At 39.9% G+C, this 19,762-nt stretch overlaps 1 protein-coding gene across 1 annotated transcript in view; it reads left to right on the top strand.

The window, feature by feature from the left end:
* VPS41 (VPS41 subunit of HOPS complex) overlaps positions 1–19,762 on the top strand; it is a 101,948-nt gene that overhangs the window by 29,043 nt on the left and 53,143 nt on the right. The window contains exons 5-7 of the mRNA XM_071561564.1: positions 9,045–9,119; positions 14,703–14,765; positions 15,452–15,517. Coding sequence (XP_071417665.1) covers positions 9,045–9,119; positions 14,703–14,765; positions 15,452–15,517 — 204 coding nt within the window. The remainder of the gene's footprint in view (positions 1–9,044; positions 9,120–14,702; positions 14,766–15,451; positions 15,518–19,762) is intronic.

Genomic DNA, 19,762 nt, shown 5'->3' with positions numbered 1-19,762 from the left:
GTATTATACCTGGATGGCATTTTTGTCTGTGGGGAACACAGGCACTTACGTGCATATATAGAATAATAGGACTTTGCCCATCAGAACTATTAAGAGTTCTGGCATTAATAAAATATTATTTGCACTAGAAAATGTTTTCTTAGTTGGAAAGACAGAGTTCTGGAGGATAATGTTTTTTATGCAAGTTGACGTTAATGATAGAGCTACAGCCCTTTGTTTCCATTAACAGTAAAAATGCAGCACTATTAAAAATATGTAATGACATAACAGGGGCATAATATAAACAAAACATGAAGGCAAAACTAAGTATTTTCTCCCATGGGGAAGATATTGATAAGGAACGTACTAAATCTGATAAAGATTCATGGAATCATAGAATTCATTGGATTGGGAAAGCCCTCCGACATCATCAAGTCCAACCCTTGGTCCAACTCCAGTCCCTTTACCAGATCATGGCACTCAGTGCCACGGCCAATCTCACTTTAAAAACCTCCAGGGACGGGGAATTCACCCCCTCTCTGGGCAGCCCATTCCAATGCCTGATTACTCTCTCTGGAAAGAATTTTTTTCTGCTCTCCAACTTCAATTTCCCTGGCAGAGCTTGAGCCCGTGCCCCCTTGTCCTATTGCTGAGTGCCTGGAAATATTCCTTTCTGAAGGATGAGACTTACTTGTTTTAAACACCATGACAGAATGTGTAGCACTTTGTTTGTTGCACTGCTGATGGAATGCCGAAGGTGGACAGTCCAGGTGGGACCAGGCTTGGGTGTTAATGCCCTCAGAGTGCCACCTAGTTGGCCATCTATTGTGGTGCCGCTGAGGAATTGAGTTCTACTCAGTGCCCTGTGACACAGAGAAATAAAAGGAGAAGAAATGCCAGAAATTGGCATTTTGGTGTTGGAAGGTTCACCACTGCAACCTTAAACTGGCTGCTATTTGAGGTCTAGTTGCTGGAGCTCTTGGCAGTTTTATGGATGGGAGCTATGAAATGTGAGCAATGTAAAGATGGAGGAGTGAGTGAATCTGTTTGCTTTTTTGATCTACTTTAAATAAGGTTTATGATATGCAATCAAGTCTACACTTCACTAGTATTGAAATAGAGCCTCTTTGTATGTAAATGCATTGAGTAACTTGCACAGGATCAATTCATCTTCACATTTAGCTTTCCCTGTCTTACTGTCACAGTGAGGGTATGGCATACAATGTGCTGCTCACAGTAAGTTACAGGGCACTTCATGCTACACAGTTTCTACTGGTGTGAGTACTACCCTCTCCCCCCATTCTGATTTGCAGATGTTTTTAGGATTCAGTCAAGAGTCAGACACACAGCATTGACTGAGGAGGCTCAGAGGTGACCTCATCACTGTCTAGAACTACCTGAAGGAAAGTTCTGGCCAGGTGGGGGTTGGTCTCTTCTCCCAGGCACTCAGCAATAGGACAAGGGGGCACGATGGGCTCAAGCTCTGCCAGGGGAAATTGAAGTTGGAGATCAGAAACAAATTCTTTCCAGAGAGTGCTCAGGCATTGGAATGGGCTGCCCAGAGAGGGGGTGGATTCCCCATCCCTGGAGGTTTTTAAGGTGAGATTGGCCGTGGCACTGAGTGCCATGATGTGGTAAAGGGACTGGAGTTGGACCAAGGGTTGGACTTGATGATCTTGGAGGTCTTTTCCAACCCAGTCAATTCCGTGATTCTATGACTGTTGTGGAGTATGTCTGGTGGACTTGTGAGGCTGTCCCAGATGTTATAATTGCAAATAAAGGAAGTTCCAGAGTTGGTGTCCAAAGAGAATACAATGCTTTGAGTAATCAGAAAAAGTGTTTATTATTGCCTATAGCTCTGACTTATGCCAGTCTATACTGGTGTTGATAACTGAATGTTTACATGGGAAATGACACTTTAGCTGTAGCTATTGGCTGAACTTCAACATTGATCTACCCATGTAATATTTAACTACACCAGGAGTATGACTTCTTACGTTGTTTCCAGCCAGGAAAGGGAATTCATTCCCTTAAAATATTTCTGCATCTGTCTGATTCCATCAGTGAGACATCTTTTCACTGATTTCAGTAGCCATTGGGTTCAGATCATTGTCTGTAGTGGAATGGTTGACAAGCAGAATTAATTGGAAGAAGTACTTACTGCAGTTTTCCATTTCAGGAGCTTATAGAGAAAAAGAAAACTATGTAGCTATGAAGGAAATACGGGCTATGTCTGGAATGCATGGAAAAATAGGGTTGCTGGGCTTCATGTGGTGATGTCTTCTGTCTCACGTTAGATCAGAGAGCAGGATGAGCATCGTGGCTGTTGGGAAAACCTTCATTGAAATGGTGTTTACACAGCAGTGCCTGACCCTTAAAAAGAATAGTCAAGAACTTTTTGGATTCTTTAAAAGTTGTTTACTTGAAGCACCAATAAAGTAGTCTCTAAAAAGAATACCTGTCCTGACAAGACCTTGTACTGTTTGACCTGGTTGGCTTTTTCATCAGTCATGTCTCTGAAATTTGGCTTATCAGGAAATGGAGTAAAGTCTCATACTTTCCACTTTTGAGGGTGGAATTCTACAAAATCCTGTTAAATACATTAATGTGAATGGTGGTGGTATTCTGTTAGAAACAAGCTGTGAACGTTTTTGAAGACCTCCAGTTGCACAGAGCATTGTAAAGGGGGCCTGGGAAGAGAAGGAAATGGGGGTAGTTTGTTTCCTTTGGCACTGAGTTCCCCCGAGGGTTATCTCCTTACCACACCAGTGTTGTAATAGAGATTCTACTTTGGATCCATCAGGAACTAGCTAACAGTTAAACTCTGCTAGGAAGGATGTAGGCTTTCAATATGGATTTGGTTTTGGTAGTAGTTCCATCATTCCTGGACAAGCATTCTGATTATTTAGCAACTGCTACAGATTTAGGGAGATCCCTTGTTATTTTTTTCCCCTTGAATGTTTTTTCTTTTTTTTTCTTAGTACCTGCAGTTGACAAACAAGATTAAGAGATTCACTGATGTGGAAAATACTGAAATCACTGTAGGCTTTTTGGTCTTTCTCACTGTCTTAGACTATATATGAGAGATTTCTTGTCCTTATATTCCCTCAGTTTTAGACAAGCCTTTGAGATCTTTGTTTTTGTAGGCAAGGTCTGCCTTCCTGCAGACAAAATAAAAGTTAATGTTGTTATTGTTCTGTGTCTCAGACCTTTGTCACTCTCCCAGCTTTCCCCCCTCCCTTGTCTTCTAACCAATATAATCTCCCATTTTTCGTTTGGAGGGTGACAGATTCAGGAGTGTTACAGGAAATGCAATGGAGCAGGAATCCTCACTTTCAGAATTTCACTGCTGGTATTGTTGAACTACAGCTCTTTGGTGTGGTTATTAGCAAACTTTCATCGAGGGTAAATTTAAGTGTTGTAAATTCAGTGTTCTGCTTCCATAGCAGGCAGTGGTGAACAGATTTTTCTGTAGCTTTTACAGATGCCTTTTCAATTTAAGCCTTGGTGTTACTGTGATATGTTTCTCAGCTGGATGTGTGTATTTTTATCTTTTTATAGGTAAATCATGATACAGTGTCAGAATTTGGTTTCTGAGTTTCTTTTCCCTCTATTATATCAATAAAACTCTAAAAGTATGTCAAATACCTGTAAATCAGTTATTTTATTAAAATTCAACTGTGTACATGCAGCTACATAATCATCCTGCAGATCCAGACAGATATTCATGTCTCAGAAAAGACCTATAGGTGTTTTTCTTCCTTGGCTATGTACATGTGTGTGTATACATAGATAAATAACAATGTTTAAATTAATTTAGGAAAAGTTTCTGAAAATTCTTTTTAAAGGATGGATGAAAGTGCTGATTAAGGGGGTTACACAAATAGTGGGAACCTCTTGAAGTAAAATGAGCTTTTCTGTGAGTATGATTGAACACTGCTTTGCTTTTCACACTCCTGGCATGAGTGTTGCTTGCCTGCTAACCATGGCTAAAAGGCATGAAGTCACAGGCAACTATTAAAACGTTTAGATTCCAGGCTTGTAAATATTGCATTTCTCACAGAATTGGAGTGAAATCCAGTGTTATGTTTCGTGTTCATCCAGTTCATATCCATTGGGATGCAGCATTTGTGAAAGAATCAATTATCCATTTGTTAGTCAGGGGAGCTTTACAAATTATACATTAGCAGATTGATTTCTCAGGTTCACCATTGGGGGACTGATGGTATAAGGTGGGTTGATGATGAGTGTCAGGGGAGAAGGAGTTGCCACAAAGAACACAATTAAAAGAAGCTTTCTGAGTGGCAGTGAATTTACTCCTAATTGAAGAGCTGACATAATCCATACTAAGAGCATTTATTTCAGGCATTTTACATTAGGTAATTGATTATCACAAGAGGTAAATTTGCTGCTAGATACTTGATTTTCCTTTCCTTTAAATTTTGGATTTTGCAAAAGCCTTCATTTAGATCTTTATGTGCAAGGTGTCTGCTACCTTTCTCTCCTGCTCCCTAAACTTCTCTTTCATCCATTAAGGTAACATTTTTTTTGTTCTGTAGTGTCAGCTTGACATTATTGATTTTGAACAGTCAAACTTACTTATGTTGTCCGGAATTCCAAACATGTCTCCATCCGAAAGAAAACTGCAGCTAATGGAAATTCAGCTGAAGGTGTTTCTTCCTTCTTTGCCACAGTGTATGAAATTCTGAAGCTGTTCCCAGGTTAGGCATTTAAGTGTATTTCCATTCCTAACAGCATCCTCCTTACTGCCAGATTTCAATTATGTTTCTTGAGACATACCATGTGTATTATTATCTTTTATACAGTACTGGAAGTATCGATCTGATCGTAAGGAAGTCGTGTGTGTTTTTCCTTGATTGGTTTAATGCTCGGGGTCCTGATTAGGTAAAAAAAAGATTACCCAATATAGTGCTAATAAAATAATTAATAGTAGTTTCCTCAGCATTTTATATGCAGCCACCTGTGATTTATGACATGGGGTTTAAGATTAGATCATCTCCTAACTGAGCAGTATTTACATGGATTATATGTTCCTAATTTTCAGATTCTTGTACATTTGACAGGTTGTTTCAACACCTATTTAAAATACCTTTAAAACAGTCAGATGACCAAACCCAGTGCCTGTCCTGGTTCCAACTGTGTCAAATGATCAGTCCTTCAAATTATGATGAGTTAGTGAATACCTGTGTCCTCTCTAACCTTGAGTGATTTTTCTTCTTTTGTCGACCTGTAAAGGTGGATCTTGCAGGAGGGGCATTTATTCTCTGTCCTGTAAAAACCAAAGCCTATTTTCTATTGCCAGGCAAATAAACTCTTCAGTGGGTTAGCTGGAATAAGCTTTAAAAAAAACATGTGGGGAAGGTAGTTACAACTCCATGCCTGAGTTGATAAAATTTAATTAAAAAAAAAAAAGAAAACAAGGTGAGGGAGGGTAACTCACAATATTATCTGTGCTCCTTCTTTCTGAAATATCAAAATTATCCACAGGGTGTTGGTAGGGTATAATGCAAATAAATTTGAAATGGTGTGTGGCTTTGCTGATGGACACAGAAGTATCTTTATACAAGTGATTGGTACGAATTGATGAATTGGAGCTGATTGTAGATGAAACACTTCAGTTTAGATAACAATGTGCCAGTTGTATCTGTGGTCTTGTAGTCCTGATTTTCTGGATAGTTTGAGATCTTAAATCTTAAACAGCTCCTCAGTGGAACATAGCTCTGGAAATGGTAGACTTGACTGTTACGCAGCTCTGAACAAGAAAATCCTGGCATTAGCAATTCTGCCTGAAAATTTATTTTAAAATGCATGTAATATTCAGCCAGTACTGCTCATGGTCTATCATCACTTTCTGGGCTCCATAGCAAGGTCTGACTTGCAAAGCCAGAGAACAGGCCAATAGTCAATGTGCCAGTTCGACTTGAGCACTGAAAAAAATTACTCTGTGCTTGCTTTGCCTTGTGTACATCATCTAGAGTAGCATCTCCTGTTGGAACTTAGCAGGAGGTTTGTGTAAGTGAACAGATCTGCTTGTAGTTGAATTTAGTTGTTTTCCCTGTTTGTCATCTGTGTATGGTGCAGACAAAAGGGGAAATAAATACTATGAGAAAGGAAAAGTTAAAGGCAACTGAAGGAGATGTTGGGCATGCAGAAGGCTTGTAACAAATTGTCAGTTTTACACTCTACATATGAAATACTGTATCATCCATCAAATTTTTATTCAACAAACAGTTCTGAAGTGTTGTGTGCAATTTTGAATGTGGAAAAAGTACAAATACTGTGGAATCACCTTTTTCCCCCACTGACATTAGTCCTAGAATCATAGAATGTTAAGGGGTTGGAATAGACCTTAAAGATTACCTAATTCCAGCCCCCTCTGCCATGGGCAGGGACATGTCCCACTAGACCACATTGCTCAGGGCTTTATCCAACCTGGCTTTGAGCACTGCCAGGGTTGGGGCATCCACAGCTTCCTTGGGCAAATGTTCTACTGTCTCACCACCCTCATAGGAAGAAAATTTCTTCCTAATATCCAACCTATATTTCTGCTCTTTCAATTTGTACCCATTATTCCTTGTCCTAGCACTACAGTTCCTGACAAAGTCCCTCTCCAGCTTTCCTGTAGAACCCCTTCCAATACTGGAAGGTTGCCATGAGGTCTCCATGCAACCTTCTCTTCTCCAGGCTGAACAGTCTCAGCCTGTCCTCATAGGAGAGGTGCTCCAGTCCTCCTGTCAACTTGGTGTCCCTCCTCTGGCCTTGCTCCAACAGTTCATGTCATTCTTTTGTTGGGGGCACCAGAACTGTGCACAGTACTCCAGGTGGGGTCTCTCATCTCCCTTGACCTGCTGGTCATGTTGCTTTTGATGCAGCCCAGGATTCCATTGGCTTGCATGTATATAATGAGAGGTTTTGCCTGTACCTTATTATATGAACTTGTGCCAAATGGGGTTATTCAAGATGGACTTTTTGTCTTTGCAGTTGCAAAGTAAAGAGAGAAGAAACTTCATGAGGAAGTTGTGACAATGGCAACTTAGATACAGACCAGAACAAAAACAAACATGCTACTTCCATGATGAACTCAGCTGAACTTTCTGTGCTTGTCCTTTCAGAGGGCCAGAGTTGTTTCTGATTGTAGACTGCATGGTGTAGACATGCTGGCTTTTTCCTCACCAACACCTCTGGACAGAGGCAAAAATCTACCTTTGTGCCTTGATGAGCAAAATGGAAGTTTAGAGAGACATTTTTCAAGGCAAGGCAGGAATAAAAGTGCACGCTGATTATGGAGCTTCTAGAAGGTCAGACTGACCCCTGACATATTTTGCCTTACTCGGCATTCCAACTGGAATTAGCCAACCTGTGTGTAACAGCTGACAAGTAGAGCTTTTACAGGGATGTTGACCACACCATGAGGTTGATGGGGTCCTGCTCTGCTGACACACCCCTACATGTGTCAGGAGAACACATGCCTGCACTGCCAGTCATGCATTGGGTCTGATCTTGGAGTGCAGCAATTCAACAGAACCACTCTGTGGCAAATGAAAATACTTTGGGAGCACATAACAAAAGTTGGTTTGACTTCCCCCTTGGCAGTGAACTTCTTGGAAAACAGCACACTGTGGAAAGACCACTTTGTGAAGGGCAGTAATTTTGATATTTGCAGGTACAATTTTGTGGTGACACAAAGCGAGACCAAGACTGGTACCTTCTGCATTGCAAGGAAGCAGGAAAGCAAAAGGGTAGCATCATTTTCCCAACTCCTCAGGCAGCTGTTGCAATGCAAGGCTTAGTTGGTCAACCTTGATTAGAAAGAAGATTCTAGAAAATAAAATGTGATTGGGCATATGTTGTCTCCAAAGTGGAAGAGAGAAAAGCTTACTGTCCCTGAGTTGGGATTTTTTTTTGTGTGTGAAAGATTATGGGGAAAATCTTTCTAAAGGGGATGAGAACACCTTGGTTTTATCTCCTGTAGATTGTCCATCTGGACAGGGTATTTTTATATAGCTTTTTATGATGAACTTTTAATGTAATTCCAACTGCCATAGCATATATAGGCACCTGTGTTATTTCATACACAGTTGTGTAATGTCTAATGTGACACTACAACTCCAGTGCTCTTCAATGACACTTCATTTTTACACAAACATATGATGGATTTCTTTTATCATGCTCAGAACCACAGAAATTATGTGTTGTTCTTTAAAGTGTAAGAGGGGCTTACTTGTGTGAAGATCCTTCAGTGATGCTTGAATTGATGATCTGTTTGTTACAGAGGGTAAAATTAGCATCATGATACATAAGAATGTTCTTGGTATTAAATATAATTGGATTGGGGTTTGTATGCAAGAGGATATACATGAGGTTTCCCAAATGGTGTTGTAAGTTAGTTCTCAGCACTTAAGGTAAGAGTAGCTCTTTCAGTTGAGTAAACAACAACAGGTGCTCGGTAACCCCATAGGTTAGAACTGAAAGTGTGTCTGGATAGGTAAAGGAAACTTTACTAAACTGGGGCAGGTTTCAGGCTTTTGTCTGAAGAACGAGTACTCCTGTGTTGCACTTCAATACTTTCTAATACTCACTTCTGAGAACAGTATTAGAGCCAAAAATGAAAGCAAGAGAATGGATTTGAAGGAAAAAAGTCATTGCCCGTGTAGGCACCGGACCAAAACAAGAATGTTGAGTTGCCTTGAGGGCGGTGTGGCCACTGTATTTTATCCTAAGTTTGGATAGCAGGAATGAATAGCTGTGGGACACAGGCACAGATGCTCAGGACCCGGGAGCCTGGCACTCCATGACAGCTCCAGAGCCCTTAGGCCAGAAACTGCAAAAAGAAAGTAAAAATTTTTGAATTAGGCAAAAGGCTGGAAAGAAGGTTGTCTTTGGCTTTGTCATAGAAATACCTATTCTGTGTGGGGTTTTTTTGATTCATGCAACTAAACATACTCAACCATCAACACTCAAGTCTTGTGAAGTGTGAGGAATGTTAAAGCATGTCATTGGTGATGTAACTTTAAAAGTGTTTTTTCTTTCTTTTCTTTCTCTAGAGCCCAGTGAAGATAAATCAGATCAGCCTGGATGAAAGTGGAGAGCACATGGGTGTTTGCTCAGAAGATGGCAAGGTACAGCAAAGCCATTTATATATTTACTGAGGTAGCAGGTAGTCCTCAGTATTACACTTGAGATAATTGTGATGCCTGTGGAGTTAATTCCTGCATTTAGGGCCACTGCTTTGACTATGCATTTTGAGAACTGAGCTCACCTTTGAATACTCAAAATTAAAGTCAAATATATTTTGCACAAATGTGCCGTAGGAAAAGTAATTACAAGAATGTCAATAATGTAACTGGTATTAAGCTGATTAACAGCTGTGGCAGGAGGACATGTCACCTTAATCATTACTGCTGTGCCAGTTATACTTCAGTGACTACTCTGCTGTTCCTGCAAGACAGTAGTTTAATGCCTTTCTGCTATAAATCCACAAAATTGGATTTTGTGGGCATGATTTCTGTGGGCTGGTGGTTTTCATTTTCACACACTTTATGAATGTTTCTCTTGAATTATAGAATCTTTTGATAAGCAATCATAGTTTATCAGAAGAATAAAGTGTCTTACAACAGCCACATTAAATAAATGTAAAATCAATATATGTACAGTTTCCTAAAAAACTGGCACCTACTTCCTTGACTGGGGACATATATCATTTGTGCAGTGTATAACTAACAATTATCAGTGCTTCTCTGGAATGTTGAGCTGTGACATTTAGTGGTTTTGGTGATTGATTTTCCACTTATAAGAATGTCTTTTTTGTTTTTTCAGTCGATGGCCGTGTTTCCTAATGTTGGTTTGCAATGATAAAATTCTAATGCACAAGGTGTATCTAAGCTTTTTTTTTAATATTATGCTCATACACAAGTACAGTGCATAAAAATAATGTAAATAATTTCACAGTATCCATCTGACTTAGAGAGGAGTACATTTCTTACACAGTAGACTTGGAGAAGGAGGAATGTTGGTAATCCTCATGCTCGGATCTCATTTAGTAGAAGTTCTTGAAATTAAAAATAAAACCAGATTTTGCAGCAGGCAAGATGGAGGAACAACCCCTTAAGACTGTGTGCATTTGGGTTTTTTTCACTGCAAAAGTATATAGTATTTTCCTCAACAGGCAGCCAGTCTGTGTAGCCAAGCCTTTTGTTTCTGAGAGATACCTTGATGTCAGAATCTTGACACAGTAATTGGGATCCCAGTGCCTGTCAAAGGGGTTGTAGAGTTTTACAGCCGGTGAGAAGCAGCACGAGAGTGTCCTAATTGTCTACGCAAGATAAGGCAAGGGTCAGTAATTGTTCAAGGTAATAAAAAGGTTGAGCTGGATTGTTGGTGTAGGTGCTTTCTGTGGTGGTGGGAAGCTCTTGCTGTAAGGGCTCCTCAGATGTGACTGGATTACTGACTCAAAACACCCAGGCTGCAGTGAGACCATGAGCCATGCACATTTTTCATATATTGTTATTAAATAAATGTATTTGATCTGAGAAATATTAAAAAAATCCATAATCCCTACTCTGGTGTGGCTGTATTTGAAAAGAATAGTTAAAATGATGACTCTTTCTTCATTTAGTGAAATAGCTGTTGTGGATCCAGTGTGTGACATTCATTATGTGCTGTAGAAGGCACCTCAGCTACAGTCTGGTAATGTTTGTGACACAGGACTGGAGTATCACAAGTACAATATGCAACATATTCATGGAGTACAGAGACATTGATGCTTTAGCGTATTCTACACTGAAAAACTCAACTGGAGCTTTGAAGGATCTGGGTGTTTTAGAAGTTTGACTTTCCACATCACAAACCTTTCCCAGAAAGGATTGTGTCTGTGAAAGAATCCACCCCTAAAATTGGTTAAAGTACCCACTGGTGTGTTGTGCTACTCTGTAAGAAAATGGTAGGTTTCTGGCTGGATAATGGAGCACTTTTAGCTTCTGGTCATCACAAAAGTGTAACTTTACTCTCCTTGTAGCTCTTTCCTTACTACAGTGGGAGTGTTGGTATTGTGAGCAGTGTTAAAACACTGGTAAAAGTAGTTGCAAAGTTTTAATTAACTCGGTTAAATAAGTAAAAACAATGAAATCCTTTTTTAAAGAAAACAAGGAGAAAAGAAACAATGAAACTGCTTAGTTTTCTTAAATCAGTTTAAACAAAAAAAGGGCTATAATACAAAGGCCTGTGAATTCTGAGCCAGCTGGATTGATGCAAGTATTTTCTACCCATTAATGAAGATATGTCCTCTTTTGCAATAGGCAGAGTGTATCTCCAGTGTGATAGAGATGGAGACCATTTGTCTTCTTGAGGGAAGGCCTTAGGATCAGAATCTCACCCTCGTATCTGTTCTGATATCTGATATCTTCTATTTTTCTACCTCTACTAAGTGTTATGGACTCTTCAAGCAAGGTTTGATGTAGCTGTGTTGACTGAGAGGAGAGCACAGCAGCACAGTACAACTCTCTAACTCACTTCTTGTCAGTCAACATCCAGACCTGCTGCCGAAACCTGGCACCTGTGTGTCCCACAAGTGCCTTGGGTGCCACTTGCAGCTTTTCTGGACTGCACTCTTGGTTCTTTGAAAATCTTCCTGTTTAATGGACTCCACTGCAGCTGGTCACCACTGGCATGGAAAGGAACAGAAACCAAAACTAACACCAGCCCTCTAGTGTAGCTGCTGAGTGTTGAAATGTTGGGGTATGAGAGAATTTTGGTGATCAGATAAAGGGAATTAGGCTTCCACTTTGAGAACTGTGGTGATTTTTTAGGTTTGCTTTTTGTGTGTTGGTTTTGTGTGTAGTTAGTTGTATGTTGTCTTGAAAAACCTGGATCTGACTCCCAGTTCAGCTAAAGCTCTTGTGTCATTACATAAGATCAATGTAATTTGCACCCTTACTCTGGCTTGTAACTTTCTTTATATGAAGGAATATAGATTGTATTGAAAACCTGTGTGATTGCATGTTTTAGTGTCATTTTTAATGCCTGTGACAACACTGATGTTAAGAATGTCCATGAAGTATTACATTGTTCATTTTTCAACAACTGTGACTTACAGAAAAATGTTTTTGTTTGCCTGCCTTTTGATCACTGAAGGTTGGTTACTTCTTCCACATGTGGAAGCAAAGAAACAGCTAAGTCTGCACTGGAGAGGTGGGCTCTGGATATTTAAAATTGGACAGGACTGTAGTGGAATCACAAAATCTTTTTTCCAGCTGCCTATGAGCAGAGTAGGCATGGAAAGTAGAAATAGAGAAATAGATAAATCCAATATAGGTTTGTAATATCAAAAGAATCACTTTCTTTCTGAAGAATATAGGACATTAAGAAGTAATAAACCATTATATGATGTCCCTAGAGTAAACATAACTTGTATTTTATGCTGAGTTGTTTTTTTCCTCTTAAGTCACTCCATTTTATTTCCCTACTCTTCAAGAAATATCCTATTGCCATGTTCAGAGGAGTATTAGGAAATGTTGAAGGCACTGTTGCTAATTCTGATTAATTAGTTTTAATCTGAGAGGGCTGTTTTGTCATTTTTGAGGATTCTGCTTCCACAGGCTTTGCAGTGCTGTGTTTTAACCATGTATTTTCTTTTTTGTTTTTTCTTCCTCCTTTCTTCTCTCAGTCTTATTTTCTCTTTGCTCTCCTACTTATTTTGTGTTGGCTGTTGCATTGGGTATGCTGTGCCAGCTGATGAAAACAAAAACCCAGAAAGCAAAATCCTCTAGACATCAGCCCAAAGGTTTTCTAGGCTTGCAGCCAGGCCCAGCACAGATACAACCCTTTGGTTGGCTTACATAATCACAGCTTTGTGATACATCTCACAGTCTCCAAATATTGATTTTTCTAATCCTTTGCAGCAGTAGCTCAGCCCTACACAGTGCATGCAGAGTATTTTGAAAGCATGTTGTTAGAGGCAGTGTATTTGCTAATGAGTAATGGACCAGCTGATAATGCTGCTTAGGAGATGTATCCAGGAGACAAGCTTGAAAGGGAGACGAGGTGGTTTCAGATGTCTCGAACTTCACTGAGACTCCGAGGATGGCTTCGTTCCTATTGTAGTTTACCTGAAGATTAATATTTTCACTCTGTCTCCTTGACAGACTGAAGGAATTTGGGGGGTTCTTGTCCTCTGAATGGATCTTTTTAGAGACATTAAGCCTCATGTTTTGTGGCCCATTACTGGCATTTACTGATTTTGTTCTGCAGGTCTTTTTCTAGGGGGGATTTATTTTTTTTCATTATATTTTTTCCCTGAAGGAATCATGATTGGGATGGAGAGAAAGAAATAAGTTCTAAAAGATCTTTTAGAACTTTTGAGTCCAATCTGTTGAACATGGAGAACAGAGTTTCTGAAGGGATTATCTTTTCCAGAAAAGAAGGATATTTTCCAGAAAATAATGACATCTTGTCTGAGAACCTTCTAAAGTAGATTTCCTGTCAGATGCAGTTTTCCCACTGGTTCCTCCATGGGATGCTCTTTTTCCTCCCTTTTTCCACCTTTGGTGTCCATCCTTCCTGGGATGATTTTGTTTCAACAGCTTGTGACAGCAGGTGGAAACCTCTTAAAATTATTAAGGAAAAGCAAACCAGTTGTTATTCTTTGTGGAAATCATGATTAGTAAAATCAATTGCTAATTCTTGGCCATAAGTCTTCATCCCTGTTTGAAGTTCTGCAGGCACCGGGTTGTCAATCTGAGAATTGGGGAAGAGAATGTTTTATATTGAATGAAGAGACACGAGTCCAAAAGAGAGCTGTAGTTAAAAAATCTTTAGAAACCCTATTCTGTAGTCATAGCATCTAAATCTAATAGTATTCCATAACACTTGATACCTTTGTATTGGTTCTGTAACTAAATGCAAGGAAACGTTTAAAAAATCTGTTAATTTCTCTTGATAGTAGAAACAATTTTTTTTTTTAATTTAATGTTGAAGCTTCTTCAGATGGATTAATTCTGACAGATATACTGAGTGGCTATGGTTGCAGCTTCAGTGCTGACTGTTAACATAAATGAGAAGGAAGGAATCTTCAGAGAAAGAAAGACATTACCACTGGTTGTGGAATAAAACCAAATAGCACTGAATGCACTTGGGAGGAGGAGAGGATGCCAAGAAATACATTGTGCTTGGATTTCAGGCTAGTTTTTCTTTATTGTCACGAATTTCTTTTTTTATGTAAACCCTGTATTGCTTGGAAGGGGAAAAACCCCAACCCTACCATTCTTTCTCAGAAAGGAAGAATTTTTAATTTATCTTCTCCTGAATGTTATTATGTTGCTCTTACCATACTTGGGTTACTGTCTGTTAAACAGGTGGGATCAGCCCAAAGCAAAAGGAACTTGTAGTTTTTACTGTGTTTGTAACAGAAAAAAAAACCCAATAAACCAATTCAAAACAAAAAACAAAACTCACACAAAATATGGAGAAAAAAGATTCAAAATAATACTTTTGCAGTGGTGCAAATATTCAGACTTATTCTACAGCAGAAGATCAAACTCTATCAATTAGCTCTGAGTTGTTAATTGCGACTTCTTTTCCATTAGGAAAAAAAGGATGTAACTGTTAGCATTCAAATTAATCTTCTAGCAGTTACATTTTTACATTCAGTGTGAATTGTCAAATGGCTATGAGGTAAATATTTTTGGGTTTTCAATGTACTTTTGCAGGTGCAAGTTTTTGGATTGTATTCAGCAGAAGAGTTTCATGAAACATTTGACTGTCCTATCAAAGTAAGTACTTGTTTTAATCTTTAGTAATTGTGGTGGTGTTGTCTTTTAATAACAGAAAGGTCACATTCAATCAAAATGAGAGAGAGGATTGCCACTTCCTTATGATGTTATTCAAGTCACTAGAAAATAGTTTTCTATCTCAATATAAAAGCTTTTGATCCGGGTAGGTGTGAGGAAAGCCCATCTTGCTTTTGTAAGGAATATTATGAGTTTTTAAATACAAAAGGCAAAATAGAGAGAAATTGTCCTATTGCAGCTGTTGCCTCTCTTAACATGTTTCTTTCCTTGTAGATTTGTGATACAAATTCTGAGGGTTCTGCTAAATGTGAGGGCAGTGTTTGCAACCATTTCACATCTGTTGGATCTACCCCAGGATAAGGCAGTGATGCTCATGTACCCTGTCTGAAGAGGAGACTTGAGGCTCTTTACCCTGCTCTAGAGATGTGTGCTGTTCAAAAAGGGAATATGTAGTGCTTTTTAGCAAGAAACATTTCCATGGAATAGGAAGAATTTTCCCCTCTTCTAGGAAATACAGCAATGTTGAAACAACTGGGCTTTACCTCAGAGAAAGAATTCAGCTGTAGTACTTAATAATTAGCAAAGGGTTATCTAGTTTAAAAAGTGATGTGGTGCTTCATGTAAATTCTTATTTAAACCACAATCTGCTCTTTGCTCCTCTCCCCCAGATTGTTGCTGTTCATCCTCAGTTTGTAAGATCCCACTTCAAGCAATTTGTAACAGGAGGAAAAAAGGTAAGCAGTCCCAATGTACTGAACTTTGGCCATCTTTAAATAGCTTTTTGAAATGGCTCAGAAGGCTGTGAATGTGATTTTTAAAACCTTAAAAGAATTCTGTTTTTCCTTTCATTTTTGCATTGTATTCCAAAGCATTCTTACTTAATTGCGACTAATTTCAGGGGAAGGGAAATTACACTTTTTATGTTGAAAACATGTTGCAACAAGTTGAGCTTCAAAGTAGTAATACTTGTGTCTTTGTAGCCTGAAAAAAAAAAAGTCACTTGTATTTCCTAGTCCAGATTTTCTCCCTTTCAATTTGTTGAAGTGGAAGCAGAAGTTGGGCCTAACTATTGATCTTTTCCAAAGCACACTGATCTTTGTGTTTGGGATTTTTCTTTTGCTTTACCTGTTGGTGATTTTTTGGGCTGGGGTTTTGTTTGTTTGTTTGTTTTGGGGTTTCATTTTAAGGCAACAAACACAAATATCTTCACCAATTCTTATTCATGGTGTGGGGTTTTTGTTTGTTTGTTTGTTTTTAAAGGAATTACAAGGAGCTTTTGGTAGAGTAGAGCTCACATCATTCTAAGTGCTTATATCTCTGTAGGTTGTCTTTTATTTGGATCAGTTGGTATTTTAAATGTGTGCCAAGTATTAGTGTAAGGTACAATTCTGATGGGCAGATTACAGTTGCTTCCAGGTCCTACAAGTATCTTATATCTCACTGCATATTTTCAATCAAAAAATAAAGGGTTTGATTTAGAACAGTTTCTTGAATTCCTGGAATTTTCTGTTGCCGTCTCTTGTGAATTGGGTATGAACAAGCCTCACTTACAAATATATCAAACCAAATGCCCTGGCTCTCCCTTGCCAGCATGTCAGAAATACAGACTCCTAGTGCTGAATAAGACTTAATTTTCATTAACACTTGAATATGTTTCAAAGCATAGCTGTGCTTTATTTATTTAAGTGGCATGTGTGCCTGACAGCTTTTTCTGGCAGGTGGGAGTTGGTGTTGTCCTTAAAATAATGCACAGTCAGTGTATGTCTGTGTCAGCCACCAGTTTGTGAAGTTTTTCTGTGCTGATAAAAGGGGCATGGGAAGAGAGAAGCAAGGAATTAATAGAACAGGGCTCCATCAGGTGGGAAGAGAGCTTGCATTCACCTGATGCCAAATAGAAGAAAAAACATCAGGGAGTTAACACATTCTCTTTGGTTATCTTTGATTACTTGACAGGTTGTTTTATATTCTGTCCTCTGGGAAATGGTATGCTCATTCTTAATACATTCATTTTTTGCTCAGGAACTTTCTCCTTCAGAAAAACTTTAAGTGACATCTTAACATAAGGTATTTAGCATTGAAATAAATGTCCCTCGACACCTGTTATTTGATTTTATTGGTGCATAAAACCAATAAATAAAAACTCAGCCTTGTAGTGGAAACCTTGCCCCCTTTCTCCTTTCCTTCAAAAGGAGCAATGTATGCCTTTATAAACCGACAAAATGCTCTTTGAAAATTCAGAAAATTAGATTCCACCTACTAATATGTCTATGATTTTTTTGTTTGTTTTTCTTGAGCATTTCCACTTTTTCTTAACTGTGAAGCCAATGAGTAGCTGGGGCAGCAGACAGCAGGGAGCTGTGCCCAGGAGTGAGGCTGAAGCTCATGGTGTGAGGCTGCAGAGCTTCCCTCTCCCTGTGCCTGGAGATGGTGCAGTTGGGTGAGCTCCTTCAGGGACGAGCACAGAACCTGCCGTGGCTCCTGATGTCTCTGCTCTAGCCTTGGCACAGACACAGTGACTGCATTGCTGGTGGTGGCAGTGGTGGGAGGCAGCTGCCTGTGTGCCACACACACCCCAGGGCAGGGGTACCAGTGAGGGTATCCTCATTTTACATCAAGATTAAGATAAAAGCTTTGTTGAAAGCTCTCATGCTATCACAGAATATGCTGTTGGACTTACTGAGTCCAACCCTCAGCCCTGCACAGGGTAGCCCAAAGAGTCATGCCCTGTGCCTCAGAGCATCATCCAAACACTCCTGGAGCTCTGCCAGCCTTGGGGCTGTGCCCACTGCCCTGGGGAGCCTGGTCATTGCCCACCACCCTCTGGAGGAAGAACCTTTTCCTGAGATCCAACCTGACCCTGCCCTGACACAGCTCCAGGCCATTCCCTGGGGGCTGTCCCTGGTCCCACAGAGCAGAAATCAGTGCCTGTTCCTCCTCTGCCCCTCCCGAAGAAGTTGGACCTGCAATGAGGTCTCCTCCTCTCCAGCTGAGAGGTCCTCACATGCTGCCCCTCCAGGCCCTTCCCCATCTTCACTGCCCTCCTTTGGACACTCTCTAATGGCTCAATCTCCTCCTTCCATTGTGTCCCCCCAAACTGCCCCTCCATTGCAGGTGAGGCTGCCCCGGTGCAGAGCAGAGTGGGACAATCCCCTCCCTGACTTGGTCAGCCATGCTGGGCCTGATGTCCCCCAGGACAGGGATGTCCCTCCTGGCTCCAGGGCACTGCTGACTCGTGACCAACTGGCCATGACCAGGACCCACAGGACCCTTTCCCAGCACTGCTTTCCAGCATCTCATTCCCAGTCTGTCCGTACCTCCAGGGTTGCTCCATCCCAGGGGCAGAATCCGGCAGTTTCCCTTGTTGAACTTCTTATGGTTGTTGATTCCCAGCCCATTGAGGTGCATAAAAAAGCATAGTGTGTATTGTGTGAACTCTTCATCCTAAGGGTTGCTGAGTCTATCTTTGTTTTGTTGTTTTGGGACATGGTGACCTAATGTATATTAGCATTTAAAAGTTGAGGGAGGGTTTCTTTAATTATTTGCTAAAGATGATTTCAGCAGATAAAACTATACAGAAAGAAATTTCATCAGTTTCTTTAACTCCTCTAGTTCCATTATGAACGTTGTTGTCTCAGAATAGGAGGAAGATATTCTTGATTTCCTACTTGAAAATCTGGAACTTAGACGAATTCTTGTGTCATACTGAGATTTGCCACATCTTGGAAGCTCAGCCTGACCTAAGGCTGACTTAAGAGCAATGTTCACTGGAGTAACTCTTTAAATCATTTGGGGGTTGTCTTAAGCTTGACTCTACCATGCATGTGTTTGGTTGGTTGCTTAAGAAGGCAGGTACTCAAGTCCTTTAGGTGTGTTTTTTCTTTAAATTTTATTGGGAACTAATTAACTGCTTTAAATTGTTTGCTTACTAAAGTGCTAGTTTTTAAAAGTAGAGAACTTCTATTAAGCTTGAGATAATATTATTGCCTTCTATTTTTGGTTGGAAAAGCTTATTTCACCCCCTTTTTTAGGGAATGAATTTTATCTCTACCTAGAAATAAGACAGGTGCTGTGGAAGCACTGACACTGTAGCAGTGAGAAGCAATAGGTATCATACTAAAAGGAGGTGCTTCCCTCCTCCCCTTCTCCTTATCTCTGCAATTAACCACAGCATCATTGTGCTGACTTGGCAGATGATGGTAACCCTGAAATAATAATATTGTATATTGTAAATAACAGGGCATGTCTGTCCAGAGCAGAGAGTAGAGCTTCAAAGCAAGGGGAAAGACAAATACTGTGCTATTGAAGGCCATAACCTTCTACCTTTTAAAAAAGGGTCTAATCTCAAAAAATAACAGGGTAAAAGCCAACAAAATTAGGGTGGTAAAGCTGGAACAAGGTGTTCTCGATTTAACTGTTGGAGTGCTGAGCTTTCCCAGTACACCAACTAAGTGAACGTTTTTGTAAAGTCCAAGTATCCATCATGTCCTGAGGGTTAAAGAGACAGAACTAACAAAGAATGATGACTGAAAAATATTTCAGTTCCAAAGTCAAGGTATCAGCTCCTGCATCTTATGCAAAGATGGCTTAGGAGAGCAGGACAGCTTGAGGTTCCTTTCTTAGCAGAGGCATCAATGAGACTCCCTATTTCAGGTTTTAATTAACATCAATAACTAGACATATAGGTTTTCCTAGGAAAGTGAGTCCTCTGGAGTAAGGACTGAGTCACTCTGCTGAATATAAGCTAATGAAGGGGTTTTCTGGAGTTCTCTACCCTGCATGGCAGTGGGAATCCAGCACAAGTGAAGCAAATGAAGCCAGTATGGGAGTAGTGTATTCAGTATGTTAAAGGATTGGGTGTCCTCATTTGTCTGGAACATGCATTTTGTATATTAAGTGTTGATTGGCATATCTAATCTGAAACATTTTGAAGGACAGAGAACAAAGATAAAACTGAAGATCTACCCTGTCAGCAACCTCAT

This window comes from Pithys albifrons, chromosome 7 (assembly GCF_047495875.1).
Source record: "Pithys albifrons albifrons isolate INPA30051 chromosome 7, PitAlb_v1, whole genome shotgun sequence".
Classification (NCBI taxonomy): Eukaryota; Metazoa; Chordata; class Aves; order Passeriformes; family Thamnophilidae; genus Pithys; species Pithys albifrons.
This window is presented reverse-complemented; position numbering and strand designations above follow the sequence as displayed.